Here is a 22,560-nt window from a genome sequence, read left to right as displayed (position 1 = left end):
TCTCGCGCGGTTTTTTCTGGTTTGCCCGATTGTATTTGTCGCGCGGGAATTTCTGATTCGGTTCCTCTTCGCGCTGAATGGCGGGGACGAGGGCGGCTTTCTTACAAGGAAGATGGCGGTGTTCGCGGCCGCTACTGCTTCGCCGACTGACGGGGCGGCTCAGGTAAGCGCTAAGGAGAGAAACGCCAGACAGAGCAAAGGAAGAAGAGGAGGACACTCTTCGATCTTCCTGCTTTTGCTCGCCGAGCGCGGAAGGGAAAGCGGTTGGGATGCCGAGATCTCTTTGTATAGGCGCCCGTAACCGGCTTTAATCTTTTGACACCTTCTTGTCTCCCCCCTTAATATGTGCATGCAACATCTGCCTATTAATCTGGATTTTAAGCCGGGAGTGAAATTCTCTTTTTGCCTGTATTATAGCCTGTTGATTTCATATGTCTCCTTTAGCGTACGCACACTTGGTTCTGCGATTCCTCCCAAAACCGAGGATCCTTGGCAGCTAATCCTTGAACTGCAAAGTCCAAGATTAGAGAGGAGGTGTCAAACTCTACTGGTTTTTTTTGTTTTTTGCTGGCTTTCCAAGGAACTCTTTCTGCCTACTGTCTATGTGGAGATTCTCCAGTCATCCAGGTCATGGTTGTCCCAAAAGTGCTTTTTTCAAGAGGCAACTGGACTTTCTGGTCTTTCTGCATATTGTAATTCCCAACCAGGAGGACTCAAGAAGGGCCATCGGTGGTGGCTCTGGAATTCAAAGATTATAGTCCCTCTTTTTAAGATTTTAGTGTCAAGACAAATAGCCTAGAAAGTTAAACTCATTACAGTTGTCAAGATTTCTTCACAAAGTATAGAAGTTGTGTTCAGATTTATCCAATGCTTGGTAATAATTCTAGTAGTAGAACCTTGTATTTCCTATTTAAGGGCATTTTCTTATCCTTGGCCTGTCTGATTGGTATTATTTTGTTTAAGTCAACCTATGCCATTGATCTAGCAGCGAGATCATGCTCACATCCATACTTTTCTTTAAATAGGCATGCATGGCTACTTTGTTCTGCTTGACTCATGAAAAAGAAATTAGGAAATAATCTGCTGTAATATAAAAGATAAATAAGTACATTGTAGTCCTCGACTTACAATGACAATTGTATCAGGTTTCCCATTGCTAAGCAAGGCAGTTGTTAAGTGATTCATGCTCGATTTTATGACCTTTTTTGCCGTGGTTGTTGAATGAATCCCTATAGTAGTTACGGAAATCTAGCTTTCCCCACTGGCTTCGCTTATTGGATACCAGCTGGGAAGGTCACAAATGATGACCACATGAGCCAGGAATGCTGCAACTTGTGTAAACATAGCCAATTGCCAAATACCCAAATTTTGATCACATGGCTGGGATACTGTGACAGTTGTCAATGTGAGGACCAGTTGTAAGTCACCTTTTTCGGTGATGATGTAACTTTGAATGGGTGGCTAAACAAAAGTCAGGGATTACCTATATTATATGTCAGTTCAGCTTTTTAGTTAGTTAATTTACTTTACTGTCATTGCACCTCGTACAAGAAAATTAAATGCCATCTTCAGTGTACATTATACATAAAAAAACACATCCTTCACATGTATACAATTGTACTGAAAACCCCTGATATTGCATTAATATTGCACAATGACTATACAGTAGAATTCAATATAGTCACTGCTCTGGGATAGAAGTTGTTTTTCAGCCTATTTGTCCTTGTTTTTATTGTCCTGTACCATCTGCCAGATGGCAATAGTTTAAAAAAAGGGTACCCAGGATGAGATGGATCTTATAAGAAGATGAATCTTTTTTTCTTGATTTTTGTGCACTGGCACTAATAATTCAGCTGGAAGTTGGTTTAGGTTCTCTGAATTAAAGCCTGAATTTGTTGCCTGTTAACAAGAAGACATGTCTGAAATAAATAATGTGTGCTTTAAGTTGTAGAAAGATGTTATGCTTGCAGACCCCAAATGTTTTAAAACATCTTTTTAGTAGTGAATCCAAAGCGCTGCACAACACTTAAAATAATGCCAAACATTCTGAGTAATATGCTGAAAATATTTAAAAATAATTCCCAAGTGAATATCATCTGGATAAGATATGACATGTGCATTTTATTGTACTTATTCCTATGCTCTTTCTTTACAGTCATGTACAAAACGAAAGGAAGACAACCTTTCTATTAAAGCAATTACCAACTATTTTTCACCATTGGGGAAAAATGTTGAGAGCATATTGTCACCACCAAAGTCTAATAATATAATGGATTATTTTAAAAAACCTCCTATAAATGAGAATGCTCCTTTACCTCAACTGGAGCAAGAAAGCAAAGCAAACTCACTATCACTGGAAAATTCTTCAAAGCCTCCATCAAAACTTAAGTGGAGAGGAAAGCGGAATAACTTAAATAATAAATTAAAAACTGATAAAACATTTGAGCCTTTGATAGATAAGGATAATGATAAAGAAATACCCAATCCACAAGAAGAGAACTGTAAGGCGAGTTTCATGAGTCGCAATGATATTGCGTTGATTAGCCTCACAAATGGAGAAGAGACAATAAATGTTTGTAGTGAAGGCTATATCAGTAAAGTTAGCTATGAGAATGAGGAAAGAAAAACTAAAATAGAAGGAAATGTAGTAAAAAGCAATAAAAAACAATTAAAAAGAAAGAAGCCTAAGAATGAAATGGAGTTGTTTGAAAATTCTACCACTGAGACACTGACAAAGGATTCACGTAAAGAAACTAGTAAACAAATTGTATCTGTCACTGAATCAGAAAATAAAACTGCACTGCTTACTCTGGATCCTGAAGCTAGTGCACAGATGACATCATACAATACTGTCACTGTATCATTTGAAGACTTCTTAAAAAGTCAAGGAGAACACATCGAACAGATTCCAAAAGAAAAGACACCTGATGATTTTGTTGCCTCTGAGAAAGCAGACATTGATCAAGATAGTCAAGATTTGCCACTTAAGAAAGTGACTGTCCTCGCCCAAATTCATTCTGTCCCTCCAAAATCTCTTCGGTCCCAAAAAATTGCCTCTATTTTTGAAAATCAAAAAAGCAAAGCCAAAGTAAAAAAGTGTCCAGCTTCGTCAGAAAGGGAGTATATTGAACAGGTGACTCAAAAAAGAAAGTCAAATGTGGTGATTGCGGAAGAAGAGTTAGAACTGGCCGTATTAGAAAGTGCAGGTTCAGAGACTGTGAAATCAAAATGCACTGCAGAAGAACGATACCAATTTATGAAAGCTTTTAGACAGCCAGGAGCAGATATAGTAAAAAATGGAGCTAAAAGAGGACCTAGTAAGCAGAAAGAAGTTGAAGAAAAACCATCAGGCCACACACTAGAAGGGGAAGAATGTGAGGATGACTCTAACCAACAAACTGCAAATAATGCGTTGATAGCTTCTGGTGGTGGCACTGCCCATGACATTACCGAAAAATGTGATAGCACCAGAGTAAGAAATAAATCCAAAAAGCGGAAGGGCGTAGTGGAAGCAAAAGAGAAGGATTTCAATATAAATGATAACCAGAACAATAATGTTCATTGTCCAATTAATAGGACAACACCAACTGAGAAAGAAAGAGAACTTTCTCAAAAAAGTAAGGGATTGAGAAGACATTGTTGGCAAAAGAGAAGCCAGAGTACTCCGGAAAAAGCCATGGTTTCACAGACTATCACTGAAAATCCACCAGATGCTTGTCCTTTGCAGACCTCTACTCCTAAAACAAACCGATCTTTTAAAAATGTCTTGTATACAGCTGAAGTGATAACTGAGCCCTTTGATTCACAGAGCCCGATAAGGTAATATTATTTTGACATATTTTGAGAGTAAAAGTAATGATTGTTACATAACTTTGTCTGGAAATAGAAACTTATCAGTGTTTCTAAACATACTAAAGTTGCATTTTTTGGAAAAAAAAAGTTTAACATTAGGGGGGGGGTTGTTTTGTTTTTTGTTTTGTTTATACAGGATGAAGTTCACCCGAATTAATACCTCAGATAGATTTGCGCAGCAGAATGTAAAGGTATGATAAATCTGAATGAAAGTAACCCTTGAGGCATCATTGTAAAATTTAATGTTAGATAGCTGAATTTAAAGTGTGAAAATGATCTTTGAATGATGTATGGAAATTAAGCTTCTTAAGCCCATGAAAAATATAAGGTTTGCACAGGCCCATTTTCACACTTCATGGAAAATATTTACCCTGAAGCTAGGGTTGCCATTCTTATGATCATGTAACTTAAATTTTCAATTGCCTGCATTATCTTGTGGTCCAATAATATATTTAGAGAAGTAATGAAAGCAAATTAGAATTAGAATTCTTTATTGGCATTTGAGGCATTTACTGATCTAGCTGCACTTAAGAGGTTTTGCAAATGAGTATACTGGCACATATTGGCAACTTTACTAGAATGCTTGGAAATTTGTATGTGTATATATGAGCAATGTACATATTTGTCATAACTGATAGTTATTTTATACCATATCAGGGGTCTATTTAATATGTGCCATTAATACTGTTCATTATATTCAGAGGAACAAAAACGTGGTTTGGACAGGGTGCATGTATTTCTGCTCACAGTTGTTAATTATTTTTCATTTTTGTGGTAGATGAATTCAACGTCTAGAAATATTTTCAAAGCAAAGAAATTGGTTGAGAAAGCAAAGGCTGTACAGCATAATCGAATATCAAGAACCATGGAAGAAGCGTTACATGTATCTTTAAGACACTCTTCTAGACAAAGGGCTCTTGCCGAAAAGAAACATTTAGAAAAAATAGAAGTAAGTCTATTTGAGATCACTGATTTATGTAATTATAATTTTGCTGTTGAAATTAAACTGAATAAAGTTGCTTTGTTTTACACATTTTGGGTTACATTCATTTCAAGTTTAATTATAGGAAAACATGCAATAGAAATTTTACAACCGACCCAAGTGCTTTCTGAGTTATAATGGGTAGATTTGGACAGCACAACATGCCATATATTCTTTTTTTTCTTTATTATTGTGTTACTGTAAATCTTTATACAATTTATTACTTCAATTCAGTATTCTTACATTCTTAATATTCTATTATTTAAATAACTTAAATTGAACATAGAGAAGAAGAAAGAAAAACTGAATATTCTATCAATATTAGTTACAATTTAGAACATTAATGTTACCAGTGTTATGATTGTTTAGCTTTTTCATTCAACATTAAATATAACATTGTAAAAAAGGAAACGAAGGAAGAGCACATATGAAGATATTTGTTCTGTAAGAAAGGTTTCAATCTTAAGCTTATTCTTGAATGTTTGCTCTTAGCGGCTTCTTTCCCTCAGTGGTAGCTACAAACCAGTTGTCCATTATTTGTTTTGGACTTACTGTGTCATCTGCAGGGGTCTTCTTTATTCCTGTAACCAGAGAGCATCCCTTTCATTTATTGCATATTTGTTATGGGGAAAGCATCTATTACTTATGCCTAGGACTGCTTGAAGAGGACATGATAAAACTGAGCCACTGAAAGAAGGAGTTGGTGGATGTATACAGCTATGTTCATGATAAATCATGGTTATAATGATTTGCCACATTTATTTATATATGCCACGGTGGCACAGTATTGCAGGTTAATTCAGTTCATTGCCAGGAGTTTGATCCTGGCGGGGCTCCAGGTTGATTCAGCCTTCCATCCTTCCCAGGTTGGTAAAATGAGGATCCAGATTGTTGTGGGGCAATATGTTGACTCTATAAACCACTTAGAGACGACTGTGAGGCACTGTGAAGCGTTATATTGGCCATGGAGATATTATGTGCCCTGAGCTCCATGGACTTATCAACATTGCATGAAATATAAAGGGATATTAATTTGCCAGAGAATTTATGCATTAAAGGTTTGGAAATTTCAACAAATTATTGGGGGAGGTGGAAACAAGGGAGCAAGATGATGAAGTATGCACCTATACATCACCAACAGGCAATCAAAGATTCCTTCAGTCTGTAAGTAGTAATATTAATTTCTTATTTTTTTTTTATGCAGAACTCCCAAGCTCTGGATTCAGGCACTGTTTCAGACCACATAGAAAATCCCAAAAAACTCCAAAGTGTAAATGACGTATTGGGGAAAAAGACCAAATTTGTGAAGGCAACTAAGAAATCAAATGGTAATAAATGTTACTTATTTACAATACGTTCAGTCAGTGGCTACAACAGAAACAAACAAAGTGAGATCTGTGATCATAAATCCTGTCCCTTTATAATTGTATAAATAACAGCCATACATTTGCTGGCTAGGATAGGAACAACCACGAAGGGTAGGAAAGAGCTTTTGATAAATAATGTTTTGTCAATTTAGACTGATCCAGTGGAAGCTAATACATAATAAATGACTTCTTTATCACTAATATTTCTCACTTTTAAACATAGAAGTTAAGTTGTCAAAAATTGTGATGAAAAGAAAATATAAAGGCGGTAATGAATCACCAAAATTTTAAACATTTGAGCCATATTTAAAAAGAGAAAAATTAGAGAAGCCCTTGTCATTGGGTAAGATTGTGTAACAATGCCTGAAAAGATTCATAAAAATGAATGATTCATTAAGAGATCTTTATTTCTCTTATTATGTTATTTTATTACTAGATTAAGACTAAAGTGTTGCCTACACATAATTTAATATTAATTTAGCAATATGTTTTCTTTAAAGGGAAGGAGAAAATGTCTCTGGCAATTAGGAAAAAAACCAAAAAATCTACAGATGAAGCAGTTATTTTTGTCAACTCCAGGTCAGTCCACTGTGGGAGTTTCTCTATCTCTAAATTTAGCTGAAACTTGCATTTTGCTAGTATTTGTCAAACCAGATACCTTCAGTTAGTGCCCATTTGATAGAGGCATGTTTGCATGTCATGTTCAACTTGGAAAAAGGATGTGTTGGTACATACATACATACATACATACATACATACATACATACATACAAATGTCGTTACCTAGTTTGGCAATGAAATGTCTGTAAGCAAACAACCAACTTCAGAGAATACAAAGAATTCCATGTTTCAGCCCCCAAGTTACATATATTCTTTTCTATTGGTCTTTCTGTAGTTGTTTCTTCATCCATAGATCCTTAGTACACCAAGATGTCCCGTGGAAGCAACTAGTACTGAGATACCATTCAGGCAATGTTATTCAATATCTTTGTACTCTGCATATTAAAGAATTGAATAAGGTGCACAGTAAATAGCCCACCTCCATTCATCTCTGAAATCCCTAAATGGGCTTTCTGCAAGCCCATGGTCTCTATCTGAATTGGTTTCCCAGAAGACAAGTATATCAACAAACTGCAAATTGCTCAGAAAATGATCTGACTGTAACTACGGCCTGACAGCAGTGTCCTCTATCTTTGAATAATGATCCATCTATTTCAGGATGCACCAAAAACATCTTTTTTACTATGCAACTGCCAAAGTGTATTAAGATTTAGAACAGCAGTCCCCAACCTTTCCGGCTCTGCGAACTGGGCGAGCTTCACACACTCGCCTGCCGCTTACGCGGCCCAGTTTCCAAGGGACCGTGGCCAGGTACCAGACTGCAGACCAGGGGTTAGGAACTTCTGGATTAGAACAGCAGAGGCAATCCCATGGAAGTTATGAAACCTGGAGCTTATCCATATTCGGCACCCAATGCATAGTGATTAAAGTCTCCCAGGTCTCAAAGCCCAAATACTCCAATAGAATATTTCAGAAAGAACTGGTGTCAGACAGCAGGCTGGTCAGAATAACAACAGAATAACACAGTTGGAAGGGATCTTGAAGGTCTTCTAGTAACCCTCTGTTCAAACAGGAGATCCTATACCATTCCAGACTAGTGACTGACCATAGGATGCTGGAGACAGTTGTATATGCAGGTGCAATGGGGTAAGCACCTGAAATGTGAACACATGACTGGCGGATGGCCCATCACAACTTCAATCATAAGTATCCTTTGGGGAGACCATTATCACTTTGGTCGCTAAGGGAGCAATTATAAATTGAGGACTAACGATGGTCTACTTGGCTTCATGTTTGCCTTACAAACAGGGAACATTTGAAACTCCCTTTTGGTTATTCGTTGCAGGGGGAGGTCATTTTTGTTTTCAAAAAAACTGTTTTACTGATCTCATTGAATATTCTTAGTAAGCTTCTTCAGATCTTTTCAAAAAAGCATTGCTGTAACCAGTTGCTGTGTACTGAAGTTATTTTTGGTTGTCATTTTCATTAGTGAAGATGAGTCTGAAAACTCGCAAGATTACACAGAGTTCAAAGCTAAACGTGAATTTTTAATGAGTGGTTTGCCAGAATCTTTAAAGAAAAAGATTGCAAAAAAAGCAGCGGTGTTAGAAGCATATTCTGCAGCTAATTCCTGTTTTCAAAAAGTGATCCATGTTCAGCAGAAGGACGACAGTGAGTTCTGATCTTTTGACATTTCTGTAATAAATATTAAATTATTGAATTTTTTCACCTTAAGGGTGGTTTATTGACACATTTAATACATTAAATGGCCTTATTTGATGGTGTAGTTATTTTGTGTTTATGGAAGTATTTTACATCAGAATCTTAGTACTTTGGAGGAATAAGACACCAGATATTAAGGAAAGATAGCCAAAGAAGAGACTAGAAATATAAAAGTAGGTTGTATAGGAGTAAAAACTACTAAGTGGGTAGTAATGTTGCATCTGTGTTATTGGACAAGCCAACCTATGAGTTTTCGCTAAGAGAACTTAATAGTCAGGTGTTTATTTTGTGCTTAAGTTCACATTTCATTAGAGTGAGTCTTTTTGTACAATATTGCTTTCTCCAGTACTTTGTCTAGCTTTCTCCTGAGACATTTGTTAATTATCAACAAGTGTATTTCGGTTGAATGAATATTATCCCATCATTTGATTTTCCTATAATTTCTATTCGAGAACAACTTTCTAAAAGTTGTTAATTGGATTTTTATTCTTTTGTAGGATGCTTGATGTGGAGATTGGCATCACCTTCTTGTTCCTTCTTAACTAAACTTAAGGATGTGAATTCTGAAGTAACTGATGTTGCAAAACTTACTCTTTCACTGGGTGAACTCTCAGTTTTAACTACACAGCCTAATAACAATGATTCTGTAGTTGTGGTGGTTAGTATTTTATAATCATTCTTATGACTATTTTGAGTAAACGTAGGGACACTTAACAAAAAATAGAGAACCAGAATTCTCACTGTTTGCAAATAACATGTTAGTGCAGCTGCCTCATTGCTCCTGCTTATTTTCTCCCAGTGGTGAGAACATTTTTCATAGGAATTCAGCAAGAAAGTTTAACGACTTTTGATTTGCTTTTTCTTATAAGTCAGGAATTATAAGCTAAGTTAGTCCCTGTCTTTAGGTTCTTAATATAAATTGTTGTGGACTTTTCATTTTAGAAATGTCTTAGTAGTGTTTGGGGGAGTTTTGGAAGCATTATATATGTGATTTTACTGACATAAGAACAATATTATATGGAATGGTATAATAATTATTAAATTAAATTAAGGTAAACTAACCTTCATTGTCATTGTCATGCCCCTGGTGGAGACTGACTCTTGAGGGAGAGGAGGAACAGCCGACAGGGAGTGGAAGTGTGTCTCCAGAGGTTGTAGAGGAGGCTGGGGAAGGGCAGAGGCTGGCTGAGCAGTCAGGAGGACCCAGGCCCATCCCCTATCCATCCTAGGGCACACAGGGAGGAGAGGATATGGGAGAGATGTGGTCTCCTCGGGAGGAGAAGGCCTTGATCCTCTTCATGGGCTGCAGGTGTGACAACTGAATAAGAGTTTGGACCTGCGTACTGGTAAACGCTGGAAACAAATCGTGTAAATATCTCTAGTTTATAGTTCCTCTCTGAGTTTGGTGTCCTTCCCAGTGTGTGTTATTTGTGGACATCCTCCAGCCCTTATCTTGCCTGGTTTGTGTTGCTTTTTTCCTTCTTCATGTAACTGTGTGGGAGTTTTTTTGTCTTCCGTCAAAGATATTCGGAGCTTGGAAGCAAACTGAAGGAATAAAAGGGGCTTCACCTGTTTTCTATGACTGTGTTTGTTTTGTATCCCACCCTGGGTCATCACAGTCATTTACCTGTATACACAACAGCACACATTAAAATGAAATCCAATGTCCCACTCTCGAAAGAAAGAATGCTACCCACTGAACAATATCACCATCCCAAGGATACCAACAATAATATAATAGCAGCAGCAGCACCAAAAATTTAAATTTATATGTTGTCTAACTCTTAATGACTCTTGGGCAGGTTGCAAGAACATTATAAAAAGACAAAAACAGCATAAGACCCAAGATATGAAAAGAAAATATGGGGGAGGGAGGGAAGAAGAAAGGAAAATATTAGTTATTCCTCTCCAAAGGATTACATTTAATCAAGAATGATAAAATTCACAGGAATCATGACTTAGAATTGGTATTGAATAATGCATGTGAATAAATTTTATGTGAACAATGTTATTAAAGTAAATTTTATTACATCATATTTTAACTACATAATTTCTAGAGAATATTGTATCCTTTATCAAACAATTGTTAATTACCAGAAATGTTCACTATGCAAGCAACATATGTTTTCTTTTATTTGCAGCCATCTGGGTGGCAACTGGTATTTTCCAAAATGCAGAGGGATGTTTTGTTGGAAGAGATTCAATCTTTCAATGCTCAGTTTCCAGTGAAACTATTTTTTGATCTACTTTTGAAAAAACAAGCTCCTCCTGAAAACAATGAACAAGGTTAGCAGTGTGTGTAAAGTTATTGTGTAGATAATGCAAAATATATGGATTTACTGAGAAGTAAAAGATTTTAATTGAGGGAAATATATTCTCCAGAAAAAATGATATTAGTCTATCCTGGAGAATTCACCTAATTCTGAATAGATTCATTTTGAGAGCACAGGTAACTGAAAGAGAATGCTGAAGAATGCCCAGAACTATACAATATTTAAGACTATAGTCCAATTAATTTTTGGTTATATTAAATATTAATGCTAGAAATGCACAGAGATATGACATCTTGCTTTTTTCTCCCTATAACCAGTAAATAAATGTGAATCCGTTGATTCTGAAACAATCATAGTTGAAGTTCAGAAAGAAGGTAAAAGAAAACGGAAAACTGAAGATCGCAAATGCAAAAGAAAGAACCGGAAGGAAAAACCAGAGCCTGAATTATCAAAAAGCTCTTCCCAGATACCAGGTATGAAACCGATTGGTGCAGAAAATAGCCTCCTAATAGATGTGGATAAGGTGAAAAAGTCTGAGATGAAAATAACAGGAGATTCTCAGTCTGGATCAAAAATCTCCTGTCTTTCTGGTAACTGACTTTATTCTGAATGCTTTAGAACAGGCATCCCCAAACTTGGCAACTTTAAGACTTGTAGACTTCAACTCCCAGGCTGGAGAATTCTGGGAGTTGAAGTTCACAAGTCTTAGAGTTGCCAAGTTTGGAGACCTCTCCTTTAGAAGATAGTCATAAAGCAGGGGTCGGCAACTTTAAACACTCAAAGAGCCACCAAGGTCCTAACTGCAACCCCCCCTGTTCAATTCTGGAGCCAACCGGAAGTCCAGTTTCCCCCACCATAGAGTCTCCTCTTAGCACGGCATCCTTTTTCCTCTACCTGTCCTAACCGAAAGCCGTATCAATTGTGGAGCTGACCGGTGACAGGGAGCCGCAGCGGAAGGACGAAAGAGTCATAAAGCTAGAACTTGTTTTTTTTTTTCCAGCAAGGAGTATATTACAGGTAGTCCTTGACTTAGGGCCACAACTGGGTGCAAAATTTCCATTGCTGAACAAGACAGCTTTTAAGTGAATTTTGCCCCATTTTGTGAACTTCCTTGCCACAGTTGTTAAGTGTATCACTGCAGCTGTGAAGTTAGTAACACAATTGTTAAGTGAATCTGGCTTTCTCATTGAATTTGTTGGTCAGAGGCGATGTTTTGATCACGTGCAATGATTATAAGGGTAAAAAACGGTCATAAATCACTTTTTTCCAGTGCCTTTGTAACTTTGAACGGTCACTCAAAGGGATAGTTGTAAGTCGAGAACTACCTGTATAGAAAGCTTGAACAGATTAATGGAACCTAAATAGGCTAATGCACTGCATGCTCCAGAGAATTGTAATGGGAAAGTATAAAATGAACAGCAGACTGATAAGATAATTAACAATGGAAGATAATTAACAATGAATTCCCAGACATTCTTTCTGCTACACTATAATGTTGAATCCATGATCCATTTTAATTATTTTATTTAGTTACAAATATTTAGCAACTTTAAATTGTGGAATCTCTGTTAATCTATATCTTCAATATTTATGAATATAGATTAATCGAACTTGTCCTTTTTTCTTTGAAAACCTCTTGTTAATTTTCATTATTTCTTATTGAAAGAAGCAAATTCCTATCTGTATCACGAACCTGGTTTAAAGTGATAACTAAAATTAACTGCAGTTTTAGATTCAGGTATTAAACTTTGATTAAATGAAGACAGAATGAAACTTCAAGTAGTGTCGCTTGGTGTAATGCCAGAATGCAGTGTGATTGTTAGAGCAATGATATATAAACTTTACTGATTAGAATTCAAACCTTTATTTGAGCTAGATAACTGCTAGGTTTTGATGTAAGAAAAGCATGAGGCAACTTAAAATGAATAACTTTATTTTCATGCCTACAGATTTTGCAAGTGGAGATATGCTTTGGACCGAAAAATACCAGCCCCAAAACTCCAGTGAACTTATAGGCAACATCGAAGCAATTAAAAAGCTACATAGGTCAGAAATAACTTTTTTAAATACATACATACATACATACATACATACATACATACATACATATATAAATGATTGTTATCCCTTTGAGGTGGTCCAGACAAGAAACTAATACAATGAGTATTACCACTACTTTTACTTTCTGTTTGCCATAACAAACTCTTGCAAGTCTGAGAGCCCATCTCTCCCCACTTGCTTTTCCTTTTCAGGGAGGATCCCTCTTGAGAGGGACTCCCACTATTCCATTCCTTCTGGTGACAGAGGTTGCTATTCAGAGCATTGTCCTGGCTATGGTTCTTTCTCCTCTTGCCTGAAGGATATTCCCCCAAACAATTTCAATTGTTGTTATGTCTCAGTGGTGGCTAACCTTTTGGGGCTCCTGTGCCAAAAATTGTGCATGCGCTGGCACATGTGCACTTGGGTGCCAGCACCCAGAAGGCAATGCACCCCCCTACACCCCTGCACATGCGTGCACAATCCCCCGCCACATGCTGCCCCCTTACCTGCACTGTGCCTCACAGCTGAATTTCGGCCGGTTTGAGGCTGTTTTCGGCCTCCCAGAGACTTGAAAAAAGCCTCTGCAGGCTTTGCAGGCCGAATAATAGGACCATTTCATCACTTCCGGTATTATAGGAAGTGATGAAACGGGCTATTATTCAGCCTGCAGAGGCTTTTTTTCAAGCCTCTGGGAGGCCGAAAAAGGCCTCAAACCAGCCGAAAATCAGCTGTGAGGCACGCGCATGTGCAGTGAGGTAAATTTTCCTGCAGCTCACATGCCAGCACAAATGGCTATGTGTGCCACCTGTGGCACACATGCCCTAGGTTCGCCCTCACGGTTATATCTGGTTCTCTCATTGCATAATTTACTTATCAGTATCTGTCTTAGCAATATACATTCATACATACATCTTCTAGAAACATGGAGGGTTTGACACATGAATGTACAGGTTATCCTCAATTTATGACCACAACTGAGCCCAAAATTTATGTTGCTTAGTGAAAAAATTTGTTAAATGAATTTTGCCCCATTTTAAGACTTTTCTTGCCACATTTGTTAAGTGAATTGCTGAAGTTGTTAAATTAATAACACGGTTGTTAAATGAATCTGATTTCCCCATTGACTTTGCTTGTCAGAAGTTCACAAAAAGGGCTCCCATGTCTCCGGGACTCTGCAATCATCATCAATATGAGTCAGCTGCCCAAAGTGTCTGAATTTTGATCACGTGACCATGGGGAGGCTACAATGGTCGTAAGTGTGAAAAAGGGTCATAAGTCACTTTTTCGGGGCCATTGTAACTCCAAACAGTCACTAAACGAACTGTCACAAGTCGAGGACTACCTGTATTGCTGCTGGTGGTAATGTAGCCTTCTCTTTATTAGATGGCTGTGCGAATGGAAAAGAAAAGCCAGTTGGGAAGAAAACCGAACACAAAAAGAAAAGAAAAACGGCAGCAATGATGGTATATTGGAATCTTTCTCCATTCTTTGAAATAAAATGTATCAGGCTTACTATAATGTGAGCTATATCAAGAGCCTAGTAGTGGTACACGTTTTGTGTTAAATATTAATTCTTAATTTGATCTGTGGTGCTTTTTCCTCCTATTGTTTTTCTCATGGAATGCCAGGACATACATTTTGAAATGAATATGGCTAATGAATGCAAGAATTTAAAAAAAATTGGTCTAGGTTTACACGCTCTAGGCTGATTTTATTATCTGTGCCGTTCTGTAATTCAACAGATTCCTCGGAGCATTTGGACTTTGTAGACGACCCATCTGTCAGCGATGAAGAGAATGTTTTGTGCAACACCATGTTGCTCGTTGGACCCCCAGGGATAGGGAAGACGGCAGCTGTCTACGCTTGTGCACAGGAGCTTGGCTTCAAGGTTCATGCTATAGTGGCAAAGAGAGGGGAGACGAAGTCATTGGGTTATGAACTCACCTGTTCTTTACCATTACCTTGCAGATATTTGAAGTAAATGCTTCTTGCCAGCGCAGTGGAAGGCAGATTCTCTCACAATTAAAAGAAGCTACGCAGTCTCACCAAGTGAACAAACAAGGGGTACATGCTCATAAGCCATGCTTCTTTAACCATTACAGCAGCACTAAGTCTCCAAGTAAGTTATTCCTCCTTCTTCCTTTTTTGCAGGCATTAAAAAGAAAGGATAGCACAATTAATACTGTTATTTGATATAAAATAACTTTATTATTAGCTGTATTTTTACAGAGGGATAATTTCAGTCTTACCTGATCAATTACCATGTATCTCTGTTGTATATCAGCATCTAGCCTGAACTTTCCTTGTAATCATAATCTATCAGCACTTTATGGCTAATAGTAAGGGTGTTTCCTTTACTTGCTTGGGCTTGATCAATATTTTGTAGCAGTAATACAAATAGTAAATAGTAGCAGTAATATCGCTGACAGGGATTATAAAATATCTTTCCCAACATCACTTAGCTCAGTGTTTCTCAGCCTTAACAACTTTAAGAGGCATGGACTTCAACTCCCAGAATTCTGAAAATTGAAGTCCACATAAAGTTGCCAGGATTGAAAAATACTGATTTAGCCACTTGGTATTTTAAGTTAATGGCGGAGAAGGATAGAGAATTTCTTATTATTTTTTTGATAAATTACTCAAGGCATCGAACATACCTAATACCCCTTCCTCCTCCTCCTCTTATCCCTGGGATTCTGCAAAGGTACATAAGATAGTATTGTTATATTAGAAACAGAAATAATTTTAGAAAATAAGAAACAATGTATGATTAAAATGTTTGATAAAATAGCTATCGTAATTCAGTGGAATGCTTGTCAATAAATAAATGTAACAAAATGAATATTTAATGATTTACAAAACATGTGAAGAGAAATAAGGGAAAAATTAATTGAGATTGTATGTGTCTTTAAGGAAGTATGATATTTAATTGAAAAGTGTTAAAGATGTTAAGATTTTAATGATTATTAATGATAGAACTGAATTGGAATGGAATGAGGGTTTATAATTACATATATTTATAATCTTTTTTTTTTTAAGAATATAGTGTGTATTATAAGAATGTACCAAGCAGAATTCGATTGGAAGTTATGTATTATGTATTATATTGAAGGTCATAACCTTAAGGTATATATCAAAGTTTAAATAAAAGTTGCATGGATAAAATTAAAAGATATAAAGGTGTCATACTCCAATTAGTAACTACAGGAGAAAATTTGTTTAATGAGAAAAGATAATATGAAATTGAAACAGAACAGACAAAAGTATAAATATAATGATTTGAATTGAGATGAGACAATCAAAATAAAATTGAGAAAATTAAAAGAGGGGAAAAACTATATAGAAAATGTAGAATAATATAAGATATGGAATAGAACATAAAAAGGAGCATGAAATTGAGTTTTGTGTCTGTATAAAGAAGTTCAACCCAGGACCATGCTATTTTCAAAAAAGATGTTTTACTTGTATTTTGTATGTGTAAAAACCCAAATAAAACTTTATTTAAAAAAAAAAGATCTGGTTTCTAGCCTGATGCCTTAGACCAAACTGGCTCTGCTTATCAATACATGAAGAGTCATGTTAAATATAATTAAACTGAGTAGAGAGCCAATTTGGTGTCATGGTTACAGGCACTAGTGTCGATTAGAAACCAGGAGACTCCGAGTTCTAGTCCTGCTTTATTGATGGAATCAGTTGAATGACTCTTAGCCCTAGGAAGAAGGCGGCACTGGCAAAATACTTCTAAAAATCTTGCCAAAAAACCCACAGGAATTTGGGCAGTTGCCAGGAATTAACCCTGACTCGAAAGCACAACTTCCCTTCTTTCCCCTCCCCCCACAAAAAACCCCCTAATAACACAATCCCTGAGCTACATTTCATTTTAGCAATAATTAAAACTAATTCAGCTTAGCCTCAAGTACCTTTGAGGATGTGGCCCTCAGCATGTTTCCCAAAGGTCAAATGCAGACTAGTTTTGAGATAAATTCCTTTGGAAATAGCAGATTTATATTAAGGAAAAGAGTTCTGTTTGTAATATAAAAGCTAATGTTTTCCTGTTGTAAGTTTATGTTTAAATTTGCTATTGTAGAGAAACAATCTCCCAGAAAAGAATGGTCCCCAAGGAAGTTTTCAGTTTCACCCAGAAAAGTTGGATTAAAACAAGGCTTGATGCCCAAAACCTTAGACAATTATTTTAAATTAACTTCCAAACTGAAGAATCAAGAAGAAAAAGTACCAAGCAGCAATAAAGGTAAGCTTTACCATAAGTACTGAGAGTGCTAATTTGTCTTGTAAAAATTGAATCCATGGTGCAATTAGGTACAATGAGTGATCTGTTAGCTGCTACAGAGGTTGAGAACTTGTAGCATGTGATCTTTGGGAATGAGGGAAATATGAGCTCTTTGTCCTCCCCCCCCCCATCTTTTTTAAACAGAATCAAAACCTGTATTTGAAGCCATGTAGATGTTTTATATAATTTGCTGTGTAGTGGGCTGCCCTTAAAAATCAGCCAAGAAACTGTTAGACTTCTCTTAAGTTGGCAACAGGAAATTCCTGACATCTCTACTATAATATTAGGTGATTTCAGTACTCTCACCTGATACATCAAGATCTCAGTGAGAGTGCCAAAATCTTGCAAGATCTGGCAGCCTTCATATCTCAGGTGAAACTCCAAGCTTTTTTTAAAAAAAAACAAAACTCAATGCCAATGTCCATGCAAGATTGCATACTGCTATGTCTGCCTCTTCTCTTTGATTGAACAATTCCATTTAAAGGGACCCAGGAAGTAGGCTCTCTCTGTCACAGTCCCTGTCTTCTGGACCAATACTCCCCAGAGATCTATTTGATCATGTCCCCATAGTGTTCTGTAACTTACGATCTTTGGGATAGTATACTTGTAGAATGCTGATAGCTGTCTGAATGCATAGATCTTTTTTTGGTACTGCTGTTAGCTGCTCAGAGTCAGGCTGGAGTCAGCCTGCCCCTGAAACTAATTAAATGAATAAATGTTTGTCTTACCTTATGAGTTACATTTCCTGCTGTTGGCCTAAATGAGGTGTAATTTGTTTTCTTCAGCTGCTATATGTTGTTAGTTTCTGTATAGGTAGTTCTCAATGTATAGTTGAGCCCAAAATTCCTGTTGCTAAATGAAACACATTATAAGTGAGTTTTGCTCCATTTTACCACCTTTCTTGCCACAGGTGTTAAGTGCAGTGGTTAAGTTAGTAACTTGGTTGTTAAGTGAATCTGGCTCCCCCATTGACTTCATTTGTCAGAAGGTTGCAAAAGGGGATCACGTGATCCCAGAACACTGCAAATGTCGTAATTATGAGTCAGTGGCTGTGGCTGAATTTTGATCACGTAACTATGGAGAGGCATCAATGGTCATAAGTGTGAAAAATGGTTCTAAGTCACTTCTCAGAGTTGTTGTAACTGAACAGTCACTAAATGAACTGTTGTAAGTCAAGGAGTACCTATCTTTTATTTCCAGCTAATCTAACGATCCACGATTGTATTATGTGTCATTGTAAAATTAAGCTTTAGAAGCAGGGGAGCCATAATTTTAATAATATTTTGAGGACATTTTACATCCCAGTATTGCATTACTTTTTTACTTTCTGATACACATCTGATTGTACTTTTTTCTTCACACAGAAAATAGGAAAAGCTTAGCCGAAAACAAACCAGAGTTAAAATCAGGAAAAAGAAGAAAAAAGGAAGAAGAATCCAGTAATAAATGTGCAACTTCTCTTATTCTTTTTGAAGAGGTAACATTAACTGCAGATCCTATTCCCTTTGCGACTCTCCGGAATAAAGGAAAAAGGACAAAGTCAATTTTTAAGAATTAATTAATTGCTAAATATATGGCCACCCAACTCTCACATGGTGACTTGGGGTGGCTTACAAGGTTAATTATTAATGTAATGATTAATATAATTTTTATACTCATTAATTCAGAATATAGATTCCACTCAACTTTTGTTATTTCCAAGAAATAGAATCCTAGTGATTCTAAATAATACACCGTTTGATTTACTGCTGCATTTAACTTACTTTTCAGGCCCTATATTCAATTGTAAATACAAATTTTGTTTACTCCCAAATTAGAGTAGGTACCTTTCTACTTTTCAAATCAACCCAGCTCCATAAAATCTTGCATAAAACTAAGAAAATACACGTAGTCCTTGACTTACAACTACAACTGAGCACAAAATTTATGTTGCTAAGCGAGACATTTGTTAAGTGAATTTTGGCCCATTTTACTACCTTTCTTGCTACAGTTGTTAAGTGAACCACTGCAGTTACTAAGTTAATAAAATGATTGTTGAGTGAATCTGGCTTCCCTACTGACGTTTGTCTCAAGCTTACAAAAGATGATCACATGACTTCAGGACACTGCAACTGTCATAAATAGGAGTTAGTTGCTAAGCATCTGAATTTTGATCACATGACCATGGGGATGCTACAATGGTCATAAGTATGAAAAACGGTCATAAGTTACTAAGCCACAGTGGCACAGAAATTAAAATGCAATACTGCAGGCTACGTCGGCATCCTGCAATTTGGTAGTTCAAATCTCACCAGGTTCAAGGTTGATTCAGCCTTCCATTGAAGTTGGTAAAATGAGGACCAAGATTGTTGGGGGCAATATGCTGACTCTGTAAACTGCTTAGAGAGGGCTGTAAAGCACCGTGAAGCGGTATTTAAGTCTAAGTGCTATTGCTATTTTTTCAGTGCCGTTGTAACTTTGAATGGTGCCTTAATAAACTTGTAAGTTGAGAACTACCTGTATACAACAATTAGAAACGTGTTTCCCTTCTCCTAGGTTGATATAATATTTGATGAAGATACTGGATTTCTAAATGCAATAAAGACCTTCATGAGCACTACCAAGCGACCTGTCATTCTAACCACCAATGGTAGGCAAATGTCATTTCTGTAATTCTTCAGCTGTCTGGCTGCTGTAATCTTACATTAAATAACCATTTTGAATGCACTCTTATAAGATTTAATTAATATTATTGTTTGAGCTCTTTTAACTTCAAGAGGACAGTTCCAAAAATGAATTGCCTAGCTACTGTTTTGTGCATTGAAAGAATATTATGATTCCTTTGGGCAACAGTTTCTTCTGTAGCATCATCAATAAATTTTGAGGCCTAGTGCATAAATAATAATAAGTAATCAGTCGTGGGTGACTGGGTGCCAGAGCATAAACCTGTCCTGCTCCCATAGCAGTTTTCAGGATCCCAAAGCTAAATCAAAAAAATAACTAGCATTTGTGTTGGAATTCCCACATGAGATGTTTTGAGATTTTGGACAAAAGTGCCAGAATCCCATCAGATTGGATGATCTTAGCAGCTTTTGCCCATCTATCTGTTTTTAGTTTCTTTGTTTGGGCTCCAAGGAATCTTTGGAGAACAAATTTCTGGTTAGGCACCATAGTTTTTATGGACATTAACTTCAAAATTAAAGAATTATTTCACTGCCCTTATTTATTTAGGGCTTCACTAGCTTCATCCTAGCAAAGTGAACCTTATTATTATTAATCAACCAAATATCTTCTCACATAACTTGTTCTAAGACAAATTCAGTAGTTGTTGGAAGTAAGACTTGTCACTATGACACAATTGCAATTGCAAAATGAAATCTAATTTTCTAATATATTGTTTGTTGTCCAGAGTAATAGTTTGTTAGTGCTGTTTTCAAAAACAAGTCATTGCAGACTTAGAGAGACCAGATATTTGCCCTGAATATATCCCTGTGTTGACCCCAACAGTGTATTCACAGGGTATGTGTGAGAACCAGGACAAACATCCTGTCCTCTTTGTTGAGGGTCTGCAGCCCCCCATATGGTATTGATTATCAAGTATTTCTCCTTCAAGAACAGTACAAAATTCTGAGAGTGCATTACTAGGTACAGTTCTAGGAGACTTAATCAGGGCCAAAACAGAAATTTTAATGTTCTTGAAGGCTAGGTCAGGGGAATAAGCAGTTTGCTGTAGAGCAGTGGTGGCTAACCTTTTTGGGCTCCTGTGCCAATAACTGTGCTCGCGTGCCAGCACCCAGAAGGCCATGCATGTGGGTACCCCCCGCGCATGCACATGCAACTTCCACCATGCACGTCATGTGTCTCCTGCACATCCCTGCCCCCCCCCTCACGCATGCATGCCAGATATCCAACAATTGCCTGTCGGGCAGGCGGTGCATGCGCAATAGACCTCTGGGTGAGGGCTCACATGCCGGCAGTAATGGCTCCGCGTGCCACTTCCGGCACGCATGCCATAGGTTCACCATCACGGCTGTAGAATAAATTGATTGTTCAATATTTTATAATCCATTTTAATGTTCTCAACAAACTGATTTCCTCCTCTATACTATGAATTTTCTTGTAGAGTCCCCTAAATGGTATTGTAAATCAATTTTTATTGATCTCTTTAGCAAAATGGGCAAAAAATTTAATCTTCTTCCTTGGGGAGAAAATGGGGACTTTATGACCTTCTTGGTGACGCAGTGGTTAGCGTTCAATATTGTAGGTCATGGGTATCAGACTCGCTGCATCACGTTGATGTCAACATGATGTATTGCAACATTTTTTTTCTCTTCGGGGAGCTGGGGTGGGTGTGGCATGTGTGTGACGGATCCCACCCAGGGGCCTCCAGTTTGACATCCCTGTTGTAAACTAACTCACTGCTCACAGCCAGGAGTTTGATTCTGACCAGCTCAAGATTGACTTAGCCTTCCATTCTTTCCAAGGTCAGTACAATGAGGACCCAGATTGTTGGGGGGCAATATGCTGGCTCTATAAACTGCTTAGAGAGGACTGTAAAAACGCTATGAAGCGCTATATAAGTCTTATTGCTATTTTTCTTGTGAATATTGATATAGTTGTTGGGATTTGGGTCACTAAGCAAGGTCATAAAGCGTGGCATCACATCACTTAGTAATGGCAATCCATGTTGCCAACGTTAAGCAGGGATTGCAGGTAATTCAGTAAGGGCCTCCTTGCGACATCCTGCTGTTTTTCAAGTCAATGGGCAAGCTGGCAGGAGGTTGGAAGTTCCAGGTGTCCCAAAGGTGTTTTTTTCAGGAGGCAACTGGGCTTTCTCATTTTTCTTTGAAGAGGTTTCGATCCAAGAAGCTTCTTCAGCTCTGACTGGATGGTGGGGAATGGAAAGATTTATACTCCTTGCAGACAGCTGGTCACTTGCATTCTTTTATCAGGTCATTAAGGTCACCTGGAGGTTTATCTGTGTCATCAGGGTCACCTGAGTGGTGCAAATAGGCATGGAGCTTTCTTGGAACTTTTGAAAGGACTGTTGTAGAGAGAGGGATGTTTAATTTTGACATAGATGGTCTCTTTGACCCCTCTTTGAAACCAACGGTCCCCCTCTGTCCAAAACGTGGCCTTTGTTCCAGGTGGCTCACAAGCAGGTTAGCAGGTGGGTTGGAGGAGTCTGATACAAAGTGCTGAGGGGCACACATACTGTGGCTGGGTATGGGGTGGGTTTTTGGAGGGTGTACAAGAAAGTGGCAGGAACCACTTGCAACCTTCCATAGCGGCTTCCCCACTGATTGTTTGCTTATGGGAGGTCAGCAGAGAAGGTCACAAATAGTGATTTGACTGCAGGGCACTTTAACCATCATAAAGGCGAGCTGTTTGCCAAGTGTGGAGCTCATGATCACATCACTGGGGGCAGGCTGGGAAAGCTGGAACTCAAAGGTCATAAGTACCACTCGTTCAGTGCTGTTGTAACTTTGAACAGTT

The 22,560-nt window shown here is 37.5% G+C and overlaps 1 protein-coding gene across 2 annotated transcripts in view; it reads left to right on the top strand.

Annotated features, from left to right (window-relative positions):
* Positions 1-22,560, top strand: part of ATAD5 (ATPase family AAA domain containing 5) — a 30,089-nt gene continuing 7,529 nt past the window's right edge. Inside the window, exons 1-17 of one of the 2 annotated variants that reach the window (XM_026711083.2) lie at positions 1-163; positions 2,156-3,819; positions 3,989-4,043; positions 4,631-4,801; positions 6,039-6,162; positions 6,702-6,780; positions 8,252-8,433; positions 8,982-9,142; positions 10,626-10,770; positions 11,075-11,230; positions 12,707-12,803; positions 14,181-14,260; positions 14,540-14,685; positions 14,766-14,916; positions 16,885-17,046; positions 18,450-18,562; positions 19,621-19,714. In XM_026711083.2, the coding sequence (XP_026566868.1) occupies positions 113-163; positions 2,156-3,819; positions 3,989-4,043; positions 4,631-4,801; positions 6,039-6,162; positions 6,702-6,780; positions 8,252-8,433; positions 8,982-9,142; positions 10,626-10,770; positions 11,075-11,230; positions 12,707-12,803; positions 14,181-14,260; positions 14,540-14,685; positions 14,766-14,916; positions 16,885-17,046; positions 18,450-18,562; positions 19,621-19,714 (3,631 nt within the window). In that variant the 5' untranslated portion in view covers positions 1-112. The remainder of the gene's footprint in view (positions 164-2,155; positions 3,820-3,988; positions 4,044-4,630; positions 4,802-6,038; positions 6,163-6,701; positions 6,781-8,251; positions 8,434-8,981; positions 9,143-10,625; positions 10,771-11,074; positions 11,231-12,706; positions 12,804-14,180; positions 14,261-14,539; positions 14,686-14,765; positions 14,917-16,884; positions 17,047-18,449; positions 18,563-19,620; positions 19,715-22,560) is intronic. The other variant, XM_087925121.1, reaches the window with a different exon arrangement.

This window comes from Pseudonaja textilis, chromosome 2, assembly GCF_049901715.1.
Source record: "Pseudonaja textilis isolate UNSWEBS1 chromosome 2, rPseTex1.2, whole genome shotgun sequence".
Lineage (NCBI taxonomy): Eukaryota > Metazoa > Chordata > Lepidosauria > Squamata > Elapidae > Pseudonaja > Pseudonaja textilis.
The sequence above is the reverse complement of the archived record's forward strand: the minus strand, read 5'-3'. Positions and strand labels throughout refer to the sequence as shown.